The sequence below is a fragment of the Anser brachyrhynchus genome (assembly GCF_964034855.1).
Source record: "Anser brachyrhynchus genome assembly, chromosome: 2".
Classification (NCBI taxonomy): domain Eukaryota; kingdom Metazoa; phylum Chordata; class Aves; order Anseriformes; family Anatidae; genus Anser; species Anser brachyrhynchus.
In genome coordinates, this window is record NC_137695.1 from 158,753,178 (window position 1) to 158,772,716 (window position 19,539).

Below are 19,539 nucleotides of genomic sequence, written 5' to 3' on the forward strand. Positions count from 1 at the left end.
TTTAGCTAAGTGAACCATTTGTAAAACTAGTCATGAGTGGTCACGGGGAACTAAGGCATCATTGCAATCTGCATTTAATTAAGAAATCATTAATATGTGACTATATTAAATCCTTGGGTCAGAAGATTATTAAAAAGAGTGCACAAGAACCTAGAGAAAACTCACAACCATAATAGATAATGACGCATAGGATGCAAATGATAAGGCAGATGGATCAGAGAAGGATGTGCTACTGCATCTGCATAGGAGGAGGGTGCTGGGCTGCAAAAGGTGTGCCATTGTACCTACATAACGCAAGAGAGATGGTAAAGAAAAGGAATAATTCCTGTTAAGCCAATTTATGGGGGAGTGAAAAGACGCACGAAGAAAGCAAACATGAATGCTTGTGGGTACATGTGAAAGGACCGAGTCAGCTTTCTGTATTTTATTCAATTTTATTATGTATAATATTCTTTTGAAGTCAATCCTGTTCTTCATTTCATCCAGGAATTATTCAGAGTTTGTGTTTTCTAGGCATCTTTGCAATTTTACAATCATCTTACACTGTGCCAAGGGTAGTTTAAAATGTAATACGAGGTTCTTTACTTATGTTATTTATTTTTCCTGGTTGCTCTGAACAGTGTGTTGTTCTTGCTTAGGCAAACTTTGATTTCAGCTAGAAACTCTATTCTTCCATGAAAACAGGAGGTGATGGGGAAAACAGTGAGCCATTCATATACTCGTCATAAATCTCTCCTCTCTCACAATAAATAGTCCATCATGTTCCAGCTCCCCCTCACATTGATGATTTTCCCACTCTACAAATGCCAGATTTAATGCCTCCTTCATCTCCTACTCCCCTTTTTGCGCCTCCATCCGCTCCATCATTTATGAATAAAATGCTGCCTGCATCATCATTTATTAAGCCACCACGTTTTCTTGATAGGTCCAACAGCTCATACTAATATTAATAAGACACTGCTTATACAGAGAAACCTCAGAGAGGAATATCACATCAGAAACTCCAGAGCCCCTCATGGGAGACTCAGGTGAGTCTTCTTTCTATGGCAATATTCTCAGATAAGGCACTTGGACAACTCAGACCAAAGCACAAAGCTAGTAAGCTTGCCTGCGTATACTCAATTCTCTTCCCAATTCTTTTTTGGATGGGCTGGAAAGAGCAAGTTGCTACATCCTAATGGTTATTAGGGTATATTATAAATGGTATTAGGGCATACTATACCTACTGGGCCCCGTAAGTACTCCTACTAAGGTACTAACAAACATGTAAAAGCATCAAATCTGGTGAAACATTCAGAGCATCCTGTATTAAACAAGACATGAACTGGCTCTCTGGGCCATGTCTTTATTTCCATTGCTTTTTTCTCTGCCCCTAATCAATGCTAAGCACTCTCTCAGTGCTTTAGAAAAAGTAAGTTAGCCAACAGAGACTTGTATCTTCAACTTGACCATATCCCCCCCGCCCAAAATCTAGAAAAAAAAATCAATTTGTGTGCAGTCTAAGACAAAAATCCCCCGTGTGCCTCAAGCCTCTATACAAAAGAAGCACACTTGCCGCTCCATGCAATTACACAGCAATAAATTACTTTGCTCGGGGGTACTTGTCGTTCACCGTGAATACTGCGAAATACTGCGGGAAGAGATTGGCGAGGCAGGCCACCAAGGTGCACTTTTCAGTCACCCTACCCATCTGCGCAGGAACAAGCTCCTTCTGCTGAGCAGGCACGGCAGCTCATGCATAAACCAGCTCTTTCCAGCTCTCCCCATCCCGCAGCCCCCGCTGAATACAGCGAGGGAAGCAGGTGCGTATCTGGGTTTATGTGTATTATTTGGATGGGTGGATTGGTAAAATTGCTCCGTCCAGGCTGGGGAAAATGTATTTTCTGCAAAAAAGAGAATCAGGACGACTGCAATAAGAGGTGCTCTGGCTTTCTAAGAGCTGCACAATCACTCTGTGATCTAGAAGCCGGATTAAGGAATATCTTCACAAGCAAATATAATGTGTTTTGCTTTTAGTGGTGTGTAAGCATCACTGACAAGCATGAGTACTTCTTTGCTCCTCTTTATCCATCATCTTGCCAGTTGACAAGTGTGAGAAGAGTACTGTGCATACTCATTTCATTTCTAAACAACAAAGAAAAGTGGTCCCTTAAACCACTGCTGCTGAAGAGCGACGTAGCTTAAAGCAACCCCCAAATCCCAAATGTCTTTCATTTTATGTCCTTCCAGCAACAGTTCATATGTCTATATGGCCGCTCCTCACCTCAACACACAAGACGTTTGAAAACACAACACAATAATTCTTATATATCACTCATACAGCATTTTAATCATTAGGTATGGGTGCCTACATACTGTGCATACATACTATATATATATACACTTGTATATACAATACACATATAATTATATTATTGGAACACAATGTGCCAGCCCCCAGCAGTGGCTTGGACACTTGAAAACACATGACAAATGTTGACCTACATCTCTTGGGTTCTCTCTCCTCTTTCAGCAATAAGACATACGACATTTCCTACTAGGCAAAGCAGGGAAAAACACGGTGGTCCTGAAGCCCATCATCTCCATGAAAGGATCCAGCAAGCCTGGCAGTTCAGGAGGTACATGTGCAGCTGACAGTTTTTTTATTAGAGCGTCTCCAAAATTTTCTTCTTTTTTGTTTCCTTCTGACCCCATTTTCCCTCCCTTATCTTCCTCCTCTATGTAGAAAACCACTACGGCAAGTAAAATGCCAGAGGCAGACTGCTCTCGCTGTAAAAACAGATGCTTTTTTAATTGTCCATCTCTCAGGTATAATTGGTTGAACCAAGACACACATAAAGTAGACTGCAGCACTTGTGTCAAGGGAGGGAGCTTTCCTCAGCTGGTGCTAGAGGAAAAAATCTCCCTCTGCAAGCCTGAGAAATGCAATAATTTAGCTGGATCCACTCAAAATCACTTCTCAGTGCCATAATTAGCGTGGTCTGGTCCTGTAGCGTAGTAACCTTCACCCCGTGACCCAGCTTGCTCTCTTTATGGCTTGTTAGTGATGTGGTCACTCAGGCATAGCCAAGAACAAGAAGAGGTATTTACAGAGCTATGGGATGGCTGCCATGCACGGTAAGGTAAAAGGCACAGGCATCTACACACCTATTTAAAACTAACGCTTCTTGTCCTATTCCAATCATATCTATACAGGGGGAAAAGGTTATTCCTTTTTCTGGCCATTTCCTCCTTGCCTGAAACCTTTTTCTCTTGTCATCCCAGTCAACTCTAAATTTAACTAGGACGCAAAGACCCTGCGCTCCCAACTGAGTGAAATCATATTCAATAAAGAAGATTAACAGCCAGGATGCTAGTAAAAAGGATAGGGGAAAAAAAAAAAAAAGAGAGAGAGAGAAAAATTGTGGGTTCTTTTTAATTAAACCTGGTTTGCTATTCAACTGAATCTTTCACACAAGATTGCTTCCCAACTTTTGATTAATTCACTGAAAAACCTTAAAAATTCACCGGGCTTATTTTGTCCATCTGCAAAATGGAGAAATAAAACGAGGAGCTAAATTTTCAGCATTTCAACGGAGGCTTTTAAAATGCCTGTTGCTATAGTACTATGAATCTTTTTACAAATGATTCTGAAATATTATCAGCATTTCAAGAGGTAATCACAAAAGAAGAAAAAAAAATCACTATTTTTTTTTCCCCATGTCCTTTAAAAGCTCTAAACCTAGATTTGTAATTGAAGTGCAAACTGACCTTTATAAACTGTACAGCATGGCTAAAATACATTATTCTGCAGGGCTTGGGGGAATTTGCCAAGCTCAGCAATTCAATAATCTTACTTTCTTTCATTTCTGTTCTTCAGACAATGTGACATAGCTGGATTTTCCCTCTACTCCAGTTGTGAATCAAGCAGGAAAGGCTGAGGGGCTTTATCAACACTACAATCTAAAGCTCCTGTCAACTTGCTGCTGTAACCTGCTTTTTGGCAAATAACTCAGCTGCTTTGCCCACCTTCTTGAATGCCTCAGCAGCTAATACTAACCCCTGCTAAATCCCATTTGCAATCTGCTATCTCAGACAGTTAAATGGTCCACGTGCAGAAATGATCCATCACCACCAGTTTAACCAGCTGAGATGGTTTTATCGCTAACCTTGCCATATCATAACACGACTGCAATCATGTGCAGTACCATAAAGCCGCAACAAAAATGTCAGGCACCAGACTTTGTTACTGGGTTATTATATTGAAAAGAAACAAGTGCACTTAAAGCTTCACATAGGAAAAGAGACACAATCCTGAACATAAGCTGGGAGCCCTCGAAGCACTGATTCCCTGAACCTCTTCCAGTTCTTGGGACTCCCATCTACAGAAAATATTTTTAACACTGCCCAACTCACGTCAGCACTGCTCTCTGCCACACAACTCCAACTTCTCCTGGTCCAGCTGAGCTTGCACAGTCATCTGCAGAGCAAAACTATTTCTGATCTCATCTCCTTCCTTCCCCTAGTGATGGCTCACCTGAGCAAGAACCACCACCAACTCACCCCTCCCCATCCTGCAGCCATCACCTGGATGCAGCACCAGGATGGTGCATCCTGCACCATCTGTGGGGATCAAAATTTTGGCAACCTGCCCCAACCCATTCCTTTTACATCTTTATTTAACCATCCCAACCAGATTCCTCCAAAGTCCTTCAAAAAGCCGTGCTCCAAAAGGCATCCAAAAGTTAAGTGCAAGCTTACAAGACAGCCCTGATACTTGCTATTTTTGGCTATATCCAGGGTTTTCCATTTTGCACCTCTTAGGGGTCAGCACCAGAAACAAAAGCTGCTGATCCTTCTAAGTTATGCTTCCACCTCCCACCCTAGGTTTTTCCTCCAAGAAGCAACACTGGACTCCAGCTACAACCACTCACTCTCAAGACAAGAGATCTCTCCAAAAAAGGGAGGATATTTTCATTTTTAAGGCAATAAACACACTTCCAAGACAATAAACAAACAGGGTGTTAGACCAGCCTTTGGCACATGGGGTTAACGTTTCTTGCAGCCTGAGAAAGAAAAGAAAAAATACAGCTGAAACAAAAGCCTTACTGAATGCTCTACCTTTTGAATGCTTGTACAAGTTTGCTCTCTTTGTCTTGCACCTTTCCTAAGGTGGTTGTTGCCATGGGACCAAGTCCACAGCACTCCTGGTACTCAAACACTCAAACTTTATTAACTGTTTGCTGTTGTGCGGTGTAGGGGGCCAGCTGCACAGTTTTAACCTTCTGCACTTATTTACTGTATTGCTATTAAAAAACTAACTCTTAAATTCCTCCACTGCCAGTTTAACCCCTATGGATGTGTACCGGGGAACTAAGATTTGTTTCCTTCATCGTCGTAAATCCAGAAGGAAGATTCCTGTTGTGTGACACAGCAATCTAGGAAAGAGGCATGACATTACTTATTCATTATTCTGCAAGACTGAATGCATGAAGATCACAGGACGCGAAGAGGCAAGCTCTTCATGTACAAATTGCGTCTGCGTTTTGTGAACACCAGGAGAGAGAATATAAGGAGACAGTGATATAAAATGTTCTGGTAAACACATATAATCCCTCTGAGGATTGACTTTCTTCAACATAAAATGCGCGTTTGTCAGACGCTTGACCTTCAGCATGGTTAGTCAAGATGAGGCTGTGGATCCACGGCTGATCACAACCGTTTTCTGGAATAAATCTCCTAAGCCACAAAGTAAATTCCTGAAACTGTAACATTACCAACAACCAGTAAAATCTATACTAAAATTATAACTTATTTAAGGCAGCCACAGGTTCTCTACTCTTTTCTTTGTGGTTTTTATCTGACATTATTCACTTCTCTGCCTCCAAAACATTTTCCCAAAGAGCAACCTCATCTGGTTTACATAGTTCTACTTACAGAATCATAGAATCACAGAATCATTTAGGTTGGAAAAGACCTCTAGGATCATCTTGTCCAACCTTTAACCTAGCACTGCCAAGTCCACCATTAATCCATGTCCCTAAGCTCTCCATCTCCATGCTTTTTGAAAACCTCCAGGGACGGTGACTCAACTACTTCCCTGGGCAGCCTGTTCCAGTACTTCCCAACCTTTGCAGTGAAGAATTTTTTTCCTAAAAAGAAAAAAAAAAAAAAGAAAACAACTTAGGGCCAGGGGATTAAACCCAATAATCCAATGGGAATTCCTTCATCTCACGTTAGCACTGTGGAAATGTTTCCTGCTGAAACCATCTTCTTACTCAGTTAAAACATCTCTCGTCCACACAAATTGCCCAAAGATCTGATTAACTCCTGGTGGTGCCTCAAGTAGTGGGAAGATGGATGTCTCTGTGCAGAGGGTTTATGATGGCCCTGAGTAAGCATGGTATAGAAGGGCTCAGCCATTTGAGCACTGTGCTGAAAAAACGCAGTGATGTTAGCGAGCCAGAGTGACTTCTCCAGCATGAAAAGGCTCGGCAGGCCCTCTTAGTTTTCTCTAAGATTGGACTCTATTTTTTATTTTCCCCCCCAAGTCAGCAAACGTTCGAGGATGCTAATTGCTTCAACAGATAGCCTCCAGAAGTACGACTGAAAGATCAGCCGAAGCCACGGATCACAACAAACGTCATTCCCGTCGACAGGATCGCCGCTCCTGGCTTTACGGTTAGCATAAGACTTGGGGAATAAACGAGACCTTACACAAAGCCAATAGAAGTATTTCACTACACATTAGCATGTTTGGATTAGTGTGCCAGACCCCTGAAGGACTCTGCGGCAAGCTGGATGCTCAGCCCTAACAATGGCACACTCCGTGCCTGCATACATGAATTATTAAACGAACTTCATCCCACAGGTCCCCCAGTCAATCAATATGAGCTGCACTGCTGAATGTGTAACTATAGGCATAAAAACTTACCGTAAACATGCAGACAGCCCTGCTCTCTGCCTCAGGATTCTTATTTTGGTCTCCGAAAGTTTACAAAACTTATGCTAACGAATCCAGAGGCAAGTCACTCCAACCAGGATCTCATGTCATAAGATAAACTTTCCGCCTGTGGATATTTCAACCCAAATAACAAATTATTTGCCCTCTGCAGGCTGCGCAGAAGGAAAACTTGTCTTTCTCTATCTCTAACTCTGAGAGAGGAAAGAGGCAAAATATTTTAAGTTTAATATTTTTTTTTTGGGGGGGGTGGATTTCACACTGCTCACTCAAAATGCCAATATTTAATCTTTTCAAACGGCACATTTTGTTTCTAATATGAGAATAGAAAACAAAATAAAATCAAAATTTAGAAGAAGCATTTTGGCTAATAATAGGAAGGAAGATCTGCATATTTTTGTATTGAATAGGCTCAGAAAGGCTTCTTCAAAATTACCCAAAGTACTGCTATTAGTATGGTGGTCTAAGTGCTGAAAAAAGAGGGAGAGTTTTATTCTATTTATTTATTCCTTCTGCTGTCACCCACAAACACAAATAACATCACTGTGAATTCAGCATTTTCCAGATAAGCATCTTAGAATAAATTTATAAAAAGACCAAGCATTACAGTATTTTTACACACAGCAATATCCAGCTTCGCTTCTGCTAGTGTCAAATTTTCTTGCTACAAGTACAGCACTTGCTTGACAATGCACTTAGCTTCCAAAATGGAGGTGTGCTCTTTTCTTTTCTCCTTAGGCACTGAATCAAAAGGGTTTTTGGGAGGAGGGGAGAGAGCTGATTTTTACTGCATCTAGTCACTGGCAGGATACGAAAGGCATCTCTCCATTTACCAAGATCTATGATCCGAACAGCATGAAGACCCTGGCCCTATTTCCTTGTGTTTGCACGGGCCTGTGCTCACACCGTGTAACCAATTTCTCCTGTTCATCAGCTCCCAAATCTGACATCCCTGGTCTTCAACCAACTGGATCTAAAGCTGAAGGGCGATTCTGCAAACGACGTGGGAGCAAGAATAGGTGGGAAGGCTGGGGCTCCTGTGCAACCCAGTTTTCACAGGATCACAGACTGGTTGAGGTTGGAAGGGACCTTTGGGCCCACCTGGTCCTGGGTGGCCCCCAGCATCTCCCGGTGCCTGGGGTTGCTCCTCCCCAGGTGAAAAACCCCACATTTCTCCTTGCTGAACTTCACAAAGTTCTTGCCAGCCCACCTCTCCAGTCTGTTGAGGTCCCTCTAGATGGCAGCAAGGCCTTCTGGTGCATCAGCCACTCCTTTACTGAGGGTGTACTCTGATGGTTAATGAAGACGTTAAAGGCCCAGAACTGACCATTGGGGTACTCTCCTTATTACTAGCCTACAACTAGACTTCCCATCACTGACTAGCACCCTCTGGGTCCTGTCATTCAGCCAGTTTTACCTGTGGAGGCACCAGCAGCGACCAGGCCCCTATGGTCTTGTCTCCATGACTCACCATGACACCAAGGAGAGACCAAAAATTGAAAGCCAAGACATGAGACAGCATGAAAAGGCAACGTGACAAGCAGCAGGAGTAGGAGACCTTCAAGAGCAAAGGTTTGGTTATTCCCTACATGCTTTTGTTCCCTGTTCCCTTGCTTGCACCTCCTGGAGCACTCACTACTTGCCACAAATAACAACATCACTCCATCACCTCATGATCTAAAATTCACAGCTTATTTCCAGAGGCTGATATCTTGACACAGGAAGATACTGCTTTGGCTAGGATTTCTGCCCATCTCAGACCTCTGGCAAGGACAATCGGTGAGGAAAACACTGAAAAGGAAAACTTTTCTCTGACAGATTGATTTGTAGTGACCATTAGAAGCTGCTCAGGCATGCGAAGGACCTCTCTAAGCAGGGAACGTGGTCAAAAGGAGATGAATTTATCATCATTGGAGAGTTCTGCAGTTTGTCACCAGCTTTTGCAGTTTATCACAGAGATGTCATATCTGGAGCTTTGGGATTCTTAAGGGTGAGATCTGTCACATAAATACAACTATTAATACAGCAAGAGTATTATACAGTTAAATGCAAATTTTGCAATCTGGCAACCCATTTTTACTGCCAAACCTAGAAGGTTTTCATGTCAGAAATTGATGCCAACAGCGATAAATGGAGGATAGATAAAGTTAATCCGACTGCTTTGAGTTGAACAGGGAAGGTATTACTTTGAAGGGTTTAACATATTAACAGAATCAAAACGACATTTCAAAATATTTATGGAAATCTTTTTTTTTTTTTTAAGCTTATACAAGCAGAATAACAAAACCATATAAAATATTATTAAATCCTACCCTTAATTAAACATGCTGACAATTAAAAGCTTCTGTCTGATTTACTTTTAAAAAATCTTCTTTCAGTAAATTATGTCTTTAAGATATCTTTCTGCTCTAAGTGAATCTGCATTCCACAGGAATTAAAACCTTCTTAACAGAAGCTTGGTGGAATTTTTTTTTTTTTTGAAATCTTTTATTGTTTTTAAGCTATACCTCCAACTTATCAAACATATGGGTAAGAAAGAAAAAGGAAACAATAAGCATAAATGATAAAATGAACTGAGAAACAAACCTTTAGTGTTTTAAGACAATTCAAAAAACCCAAGAGGTGGGGATACATCTGCCTCCCCGGGAGGATGGTGAGGCTCCTACCAATGAGGACAACCGTTCAGCCTCCCTGGAGCACACACAGAGAAAGCTGGGCATTTTTGAAGGGCATTTCAGTCCCCCCAAGGTACAAATGACCCCACAGCTCCCCAGAAAAGCCAGGGTTACTATGCCTCTTACCGTAATATCAGTTCAGTGGGATGAATCTGAATTTTATTTATCAATCGCCTAGAAGGTGAACTAGCAGTGGTGATTCTCCCATTTGGTTCAGGGGGACAGCTGGTGTCCCTTGGGATGTCCTAGGTTGCCACCAGGCCCACAGCTGTTATTTCAGGAGTGAACAGCAAGTCCTGCACTAAACCCGCCAGTCCCACGCGTGTCTCAGACACCCTGGAGCATCTCAGTAGCCTCAAGGGTCCTCCATCTTACTGCGATGACCTGAAGCTTGACAGATGCCCTTGGCCAAGCCCACGTAGACACCTACCTGCAGGTGCCTTATCCATAATGAAGGTGACGTGAAGGTGTCATCAACAGCCACAGTTGAATCCGATACACCACAGACTTAACAACCATGTCCTGAACGCCAAAGTGTTTTCAGAAACACTTCTATAAATCCAGCAAAACACCACTGAGTGAGCTGGAGTGGACTGAAGTGCTCATTGTCATTCTTTAATTAATTCTTGTTGCTCAGACAGGCTTCAGGCTGGCACAGAGGCACTTCTCTTCCCGAAAGCAACCCAAACGGAGCACCCTGTACATCACAGGGGCAGTGGTTCCCCAGAGGCATCACTTGATTTCACAAACATGTGATGATGAGACAAACTGATTAAATGATTTTATTTACCCCAGGAAATTCTGCCAGTGATCTGGCATACTTACCAGGGAATGGAGAGGAAGATGGACTTACTCCAAATCCCAGCAAAGAATATGGCAAACCATATATGCATTTTGGCTTAATTTGCATTCCCAGGGAAAACAGGTGCCTTCTGAGGTTACCGTTTGGCCAAAAGGCAGATACAATCAGTGATCCAAAAGCTGCACTTTTTGCCCCTTTCAGGACCATTGCCCTTGTCTCACCCCTGAGCAGCTCGGATCTGAAAACTGTGCTTCCCGTTCAGCAAATACTTTGAATCTCCTTTGCAGTACTGCACCGTAATCAGTTCTGCTGCATAGCCCTAATAAAATCATTAAAGTATTATACATCAAAAAGCATGCACTTTGTCAGTGTTCTGCAGACAGTGACTGCTTCATGAGTATATATCCACTAATACTGCTTAGATGTGACAATCAGGCTGTAGCCATAGGAATTTTCTTAATCAGGACTCAAATACAGGAGGATCTGTGTCCTTATGGGTTCTCTGATAGCAATCTTGTAGTGTCAGGATGTCTGATTTTTCCAGGGGACTGGGAAGGATTTATAGAGAGGACTGACTATTGCCAGATCACTTCTACAAGAATAGGAGGCTTATTTTCATGCAGTGTACAGATGTAAAGCTGAGTCCTCCCTCAGCTGCAGAAAAACATATCTACATATTTCTATCATCTGCAAATTGGAAAAACAAAAAGAAAAAAAAAAAACAGTCAATCAGGAAAAGGAGGTGGAAGCCAAAATTTGTTGGTTTTGTGTTTTTTTTTTTCAAATCAGGAGAAATCAACACATTTTGTAGCATGGACACATTAAAAAATCTCATCAGTTCTAAAAGCCCCAAAAATATCCTCCTCACATCCCTTCGTTAAACAGGCAAATTCTCCTGGTGGTGACTGGTAAAGGAACCAAAAAATGCTGCAGCACGAAGAGTCATCGGCTCCATCCCATCACTTATAAAAAAGGGGGGGTACAACTGTAATTCACTACAGCATCATATTGACCTTGCCCTGAAATAAGCTAAGCTAAGGCTAAGTGTCGAATGTGAGGATATATTTGTGTGTAAGCTATCCAGGAAGCCTGGTTTGGGAAGCATGGAACAATGTCATGGTCAACCGGCCTGCAGCGAAGGGACTCACAGACCCGTCCTGCCACTAACAGCTCGACCCTGTGTCTTCGAGATAGCCATCAAATGCTGCTTGCAACCTTTTCTGCTAAAATAAAAAGAATAAGAATAATAAAAAAGCCAGCTTTATATTTTTACATTTTTTCTTATCTCATATTTTTCCTAGGAAGAATATCCAGTGGTACATGGGGAAGCTTTATCCTCACTGCAGCCTGTGGACTGTCTCTTTGAGACAGTGATTCTTCCAGGCACTTCATTTTATTTTGCCGAAATTAAGGGCTAGTTACCGTCAGTGCCTAACTTCAGGGAATCTCCTGAATCCCACACCCTGGGACCAAGGAGGGAGATAAATTGCTTGGGAGCTTGGATTATTAAACCAACAGTTAGGAAAAAAAATCTCTACATTTTTCTTGCATGGGATCAGTACTTAACAAGTTGTTTGCAGCCATGTATCACTGGAAAAAGCTGTCAGCATTGCCTAATGGCCCTAGCTCCTCACCCTAGCTCCGTGCATCCTTCTTCCTTTTGCTCCTGCTCCTTTCCCAATTAATCCGGGGTCAGTTGCATTCAGCCGACTCCATCTAGAGCTTCTTATGGGCATTTACATTTCGCTTTCCTGCACTTCCAGCTCCAAGCACGTCGCACACAAGTATTAGAGCTGGCTCTGGGATGAGCTTTGACCAAGGTTACTGGCAGCTGGATCTCATATATACCCTGTTCACACATCACCAGCCATCTCTGTCTCACTGACTAGAACTGGCACCCTGTTTGGGAGGAACTCGTCCCAAATTCACTTGCCACAGGTGCAGTCCTTATCCTGAATGACTCAGCTATCAAAGGGAGAGAAGGCGTTTCAGCAAAGGGAAGAGCCCAGTTTGACAGCGAGAAGTCTGCCCCCGTCTGAATCAGCCTCCCTATCATGCCCTTACGAGCCCCGTGCATAAGAGGTGGAAAGTCTGCAGGACTTTTTAAAAGTCAGGCAACTTGAAACTTGGCTTCATGTATTGTTTTTAGAAAGATCCTGCAGCAAGGTAAGCAAACACTATCGCAGTGCACAGACTACGGTTACTAAACGTCCTTCGTGGCAGGACCATTTCTCACCACGAACCCCTGATCTCAAATACTCCGCCTCCCCTCGCCTGCCTGACAGCAGAGTGGTAAGTCACCTAGTTAGTATGAAAGAGAAGGTGTGGTGATTTTATTATTTAGATATCCACAAACACTACCATTTTTCTAATAGCCGAGGCTATAAACCTACCAAATGTTCACTCGTTGCTCCCAATCCGTCTTCCAAGTTAGAGGATGTTCAAGGAGAAGCATGCATCAGCCTCTGAAGGAAAGGGGTCAAGTGGCAAAGGAGCAAGAGTTTTAAGCCGTGATTTGCAGCTGGGGAAGCAGAAAATGCTGCCCCAAAGGTCTCACCTGAAGAGCCGACCCTCTGCTTGTTCCTGATCTTACAGATATACGCAGCCCTGCCGGCTCTCATGATTCATGGCGCGCTGCTTTTTGCTGGTGCAGCTCTCATGAGAGATGGGCAGAGACGCACGCAGAGCATTCAAAGCTGCTTGCACGCATCTGGCGATGAAATGGGGTCAGTGTGAAGGACACACCAGTCTTAGGACAGGAGAAAAGAATGGGATGATGGAGGGGAAGACAGCTGCTGGTCCTCCTCTGCTTGGCACCCTGCAACTGTTCAGTCTGGAGATGCAATGAGGAAAACAGGAGAAATCAAGAGAAACCTTCTATAAAGCCTGGGGAGAGGGGATAGACCAGGAGGGTGGAAGCAGAGAGCTGGAGGAATTCTGGGGCTGATGATAGGGACAAGGAAGCATGGTTAAAATAAAAATATGCTGCATTTAGCTACCTGGACAATTAATGATAATTCCAAGATCAAAAATAATCGTTGCAATTAGTGCATTATGGATCTATTTATGTAACTGCTCAGGAAAGAAGAAAATTATCTAGCCATGTTTCTGAAGTGCTCTGAGGAGCCAAGGAATTGATTCTTAAATAAAAAAGAAGTAGTTTAGGAATGTAAGCACAATAGATGCTCTGGGTGATCGGAAGCCATCCTTGGTAAAAGATCTCCATTAGTTACAAGGGCAGTTTATGCTACAAATAATTTTGTACATGTAAACATCTTTCCTGATTACATTGATCTCCACAGGCTGACTCTTTACTCTTACATCCTCTCCAATCTCCTAAAATTAGATCCAAATCTTCTGACTATTATTACTATTACTATTTTTAATCCTCCAGTTTGCAAAACAGAGTATATGTGAATTACGGCAGATCTGAAGCACAGATGAAAGCAATGGATTGGAAAGAGGAGAGAGACTGCAAACCAGTCTGAGAGATTATATTGCATCGAGAAGGCAAGTCAAGCACATCAGGCACTTCTACAGAGAATAATGCCAATATAAAGAAACAGAAACCAAATTCTCCCCTCCGTTCACAGCTGAACCTCACTAGGAAATGCAGTCATATATACAGAATCAGAACCACGTCCTAAGTACTTGATTTTTGTATGCAGGCTGCATGAAGGGAAGCAGCTTTAATAAATTGTGCTACATTTGGAAAAGCCATTTTAATTCTCTAATTAGCATGCATACAATGAAAACTAACTGTGCGTGTTTGTGTATACACATATCCAGAAGAGAGTTTAATGAACTGTATCTATTGCAAGTGAAACTGAAGTTTCATCTTCTCTGTGCTGTACCGCGTGATGCTGTGATGCAAGTTTCAATACCACAGCACACTTTTCTGCCTATAAAATATCTTCTTGCTCCTTCTCTCTTTTTACTCCTCTTAGATTCATTGTCATTGATAAAGAGGAAAGGAAGAAAGGAAGGAAGGAAGGAAGGAAGGAAGGAAGGAAGGAAGGAAGGAAGGAAGGAAGGAAGGAAGGAAGGAAGGAAGGAAGGAAGGAAGGAAGGAAGGAAGGAAGGAAGGAAGGAAGGAAGGAAGGAAGGAAGGAAGGAAGGAAAAGAGCTACACAAGCATCCAAGTCTGGCTTCACATTAAAAAAACAACAAAATAAACAACCCATACACAACCACAAAAAAAAGGTCTTTCACTGTAGGCCATCATTTTCTGTTATCTACCTACCATTCTCCGCCACCTGAAACCAGCACAAGCAAAGCTTTATAGGATCAATACATGTCTTACCATCATTAATCACCAACAGAAAGGAACAAAATGAAGTAAGCCTGACAAAAAAGTGTCCAGCTATAAAAAAAGGACAGGAAAAAGGGTGAGGATAGATGAGGGGAAAAAAAAAATGAAAAGGCTGGGACAAAGAGAGATCTGTAGCAATTCAAAAGAGACTCACAGTCCATCCTGCAGCTCTTGAGTATCGTTTGAGGTCCCCAGGGATCGAAGGCTTCTTTCCAGAGAGGTCACTGTCAACAGCAGAGAAAGAAAGATAAACAAGCAGCACACCTTTTCAAAGAAAAAATAATGGATTTTCATTCGTTTGTCTTTTAATTTGTTTCCTTTCAAAACAACATAATGAAGTAGTGTTTGGACAGGTGCCAAACAAAGGTGTCACAGGTTGGTCACATTTTGGACAGGTGTGAAACCATGAAACCATGAAACATGGTTTGTTTTGCAATACACAGTAACTTCACATTTAAGAAATATATATATATATATATTTGTGTGTGTTCACTGCCACATCTTCATTCTCAGATTAACAGAAGATCATTACGTTTGGACTTTGCACATCAAGTACGCACAACACTTCAAGACCTTCAGTAACGAAAGATGCTAAATGAATGACATTCTTTCTATTTACACATGGGGTTTTCTCAAAAAAAAAAAAAAAGCTTATGATCAGTTAGCAGTCACACTTCAATATTTAAGGAAGGAAAAAAAAACAACAACAGATTAGAAACATGGCTTAGCTATTCCAGTTGAAATTTAAGATATCCTCTGTTCTAATGATTGCAGACTTGGTCTCGGTCTACAGCTTTGAACAGATCACTCAACTGTTTTTACACTGGCAGACAAAACTGAATGCCTTCTTTTCTTCTGGGCTTCTGTGGGTTGACACCAAACACCACAAAAAGAGACAAAAACTACTTGGACATGGTATTAAAACAAGCTTGAATACCACCACATATTTTCACCTTGCTTACTACACTGCTAGACCTCAACAGCAGATCTCAGTACAGAGCTTGGCAGCTCAGTAAGATAAAGCCTTAAGGAGCTGTCTACAGTTGAGCTCATAATTATTATCCTTTGCTGGATGCACAATGTTTTAAAGAATAAATCGAGAGTTTTCACTAATAACCATTTGCTTCTCTAGTTTAACAGCACTGATCCTGCAAAGATCTCACAGATACAATAATACTCTCTCATTCTGCTCCACAATCCTAACAACTCAATCTCCCATGCAACTTGTCCATTTCAAAGACAAAACTAAAAATACTTCCAGGCCCAGCAGCCCTTCAGGGCGCTGCAGAGCACGATGCTTGCTCGAATGTCCTTGAAGAACAGAGAGCGAGTTAAGGTAGCAAAAGCACTTTGTACGTTGAATTTCTAGGAACACGTCAACGTCATGTGTGCAGCTCAAGGAGGGAGAAGAGCAGCTACAGCATCCAGGCACCTTTCTATAACCTGAGCCGTAAAACCAAGGCAATCCAAAGTGAAGGACTCTCTGCCAGCTCTTCCTAGAAATGAACACGGGCTTGAGGGAAGACAGATCTGGTAGGGGGGTGCTTTTTTGCAAGAGCAGTACGGACCTTTGCTGCTGCCTGCTTCAGACAACAACAGAGTAGGAAACAGTTTTCCTTTTGCACAAAACTGTTCAAAACTTACACGCAGAAGAATCTGAGACAGGGTCGCAAGAGAAGAGCAAAGCACACATTGGTCAGGTAAGAAAATGACTCAGGTTTAAGTCCCCATCCTAAAATTTGATCTGACATTATAACTTGAACATAATATTTACACAAATACATAAAGGTCAGTTATCCCTACAGGACAAGATATGTGCTGTGGAACACACAAGACGTTGGCATTTGATATGGCTCTTACCTGGGAAATAGCACAACTGAGATGCAAACTTGAGCTGGATCTCAGGGGACTGAGCTCTTTTGTATTTTGGGACAGACCTACTTTGCTTTGGCTAAGAAGATCCCTATTGAAATCTGCATGGTTCTTGTGCTGGATGTGGAAAATCTCCCCCCAAGTTTACCGGTTCTGACCATTCGAGCTACCAAAGAAGCAAAATGTCAAGTTGTGCTGGATTGATGCTGTGAAGCCAGTGCTAAAACAGACATCTTACTTAAAAATCCTTGTACACTTAACATTAAAAAAGGCATATGCTAGTCTTCCGAGATGAGGCATTCACAGAGATCACTGCTGTTGGAGCTGCAATGATTTACATAAACTGAAAGTTTGGCACCAGTTGTCTACGCCATCGCAATCCTTAAAATCAATGGGGGATGAGAAACCATCCCTAGATGGCAACGGAGACTTTATCACACCTGGGGGATGCCGAAAAATCCTTTGCTCAGCCTCTCAGATCAAGGTAATGGGACTGCACATGGCACCAGCCTGTCACGGGGAGTCATTAATGAGCAAGTAACAGGAATTAGAGAGGGAAGAGACCCATTAGAGCACTCAGGTTCTCCATCTGGTCAGAACAGGTCTGATTCCTGCAGTATATCCTCCAGCGATCAGCCCTTTAGACACGATGCGCCAACCTAGCTCTGTTTACGAGTGTTATTTATTTTACTTATTTATAAGGCATTTACTGAGAGGCAGCTAAAAGCCATGCTCTGACAGAAATGCAAAACCTTCATAAAAATGAGTAGGAAAAAAAAGCCATCAACCAGGCAAACTCACCCAGTACCTGAGCTTCGTTTTGTGTTTTGTTTTTTGTTTGTTTTTTTTTTTTTACCCAAAGAGAAAAATCAACTAAAGAAGGAAATGTAAAACTCAGAGAAGCCAAAGCCTTATCTGACAAACTGCTCAACAAACAAACTATGCTCAACAGAGACAGTCCCCAAAGAACTAGGGACGGAAAGCAGATGCAAAGAATAGGTAAAAGTTCCCTCTACCCCTTGACAGTTTTATAAGAGATGGGTTAAAAAAAGTCCCTAAGCTCATGAACTGGCAGAAGAATGATCCAGTGGCACATAAACAGAACCAACGATCCTGGCTATGGCTTTTATTCAACACACAAGGAAGATTTCCATATCCACAGCAGAAAAGGGTAACGGGAGGCATTTATATGTGAGATCTGCCAAGATTAGCTCAGAGCTGCAAAGATTCCCCTTGGTCAGGAGCCAGGTCCTCAGCTGCCCAATACGAATTTAAATCATCCCAAAGACTTAGACTTCTGCGAAAAGTAAGGAAAACAAGGAGGAATAAGACATGCAGCATTTACTGTTTTTGTAGTGACACCAAACAAAAATCAGTGGTGCTTTAAAATCCCAGTATAAAGTTGACTTCTTGTTTCATTAAGAATACTCGTTCTTCAAAAATAGAAAAAAATACAGCTGCCCACAACCTTGCATTTTGGTAATTCAAACAACAGAGGCAGAGCACGGAGAGCTAAGGGGAGAGGAGCATTTCTGGTGCCTGGTTTGGTCTCCAAATGCAATGGAGAACTTGGAAAGCCCCTAAGAGGCTGGCGTAAGGCAGGAAAAGAAGGAAAATGGGAGCTGTAACTGGATTTATGCAACCCTGAAGGACATTCAACACACCATGCCCGGAGCAACAGGAGCACCAAGCATCATCTGGTGAACATCTGCAATGCAGGCGCCCGCTCCTTGATCAGCCCCTTGCACGGCGGTGCGCACACAGCTCTGACTTTTGCTACAAGCTCGGACACAGAGCTTGCTGGCTTGGCTGAAGAGACCATATGGTACAGCTGTGCAAGGCAGGAGGGATCTTGGGCATCCTTTCCCGTTTTACAGCCCTACAAAGTTCTTCACCTAGGGTGGATTAGCTTTGCAAAAACTGAGCAGCACGGCCAGCTTATGAAGAAGCCACACGCAGGTTGAAGCAAACTGACTTTAGCAGAGTGAAATAATCTGGGTGGTGAACAGAGCAACAACAGCATAGTATCTTATGGGTATTTTCTCAACCTAAAAGCACTTTAAAAAGCATTATAAATTCATGGATTCATAGATTTTAAAGGCCAGAGAGAGCAATTCTGATTATCAAGTCTGATTTCCTACCATAAAATTTTGCCCCATCACTCCTACGTTGAGGCTGTAGATTGTAGCTGGACTAGAGTATCTCCTACAAAAAGACATCTGAATCTTGATTTAAAGGTTTGAAGCCACACTGAATCCATCACGTCCCTTCAATAAGCAGTTCTAATGGCTAGTTACCCTCATACAGAAAGACTGATTTTGTCTAGCTTTGACTCCTATCTCCTGATCTCATTATGTGTGAGAACGTTAGATTAATGAGCCCTACGCAATCTATTTGAAGTCTTTCTTCCCTCAGAGGTACTTACAGACCACGATCGAGTCCTCTCAAACGTCTCAAACAGAAGTTCGGATGGCATGCATTTTAAAGTCTGATTCGCAGACTTCAAACAGTTGTCTTAGCTCTTCTCTGTACCCTCTCCAATTTTGCAAAATAGTTTTAAATATAGGTGCTGTCATTACTTGCCTGGGAGAGCACTCAGTGCAGGCAACTCTAATAGAAAGCGTATCTTCGTGCACTCTGTACAGTCTTAAAAGGAGAAGCAAAGACCACCAGAAACTGCTCAAAACCAAACTGAGGGGATAAATGCAATTATAACAAAGAATAAAAATATAAATCGGATTGCAGCATTTCAAAAAAAAAAAGGATGCACCACTCATCTTAAAGGCTTCTCAGCACAAACTCCACTAAGGCAGGAATTGCAGCGTGGACATGCCTAACCTGGTTAGCTGGAGTATTAACAGCACACGCAGCCCCAAGCAGGTTGCAAAACTTCACGTAACAGCCCCGTAATAGCCAGCAGCCGAAGCACTGCTGCCAT

General features: G+C 42.3%; 1 protein-coding gene across 14 annotated transcripts in view; it reads right to left on the reverse strand.

Annotated features, from left to right (window-relative positions):
* Positions 1-19,539, reverse strand: part of TSNARE1 (t-SNARE domain containing 1) — a 462,256-nt gene that overhangs the window by 287,072 nt on the left and 155,645 nt on the right. For all 14 annotated transcript variants that reach the window (XR_013946781.1, XM_080580846.1, XM_080580849.1 and 11 more), the window contains one exon: positions 14,884-14,953. Coding sequence is in view for 13 of the 14 variants with exons in the window: in XM_080580846.1 (XP_080436972.1) it covers positions 14,884-14,953 (70 nt within the window). In the remaining variant the exon portion in view is untranslated. The remainder of the gene's footprint in view (positions 1-14,883; positions 14,954-19,539) is intronic.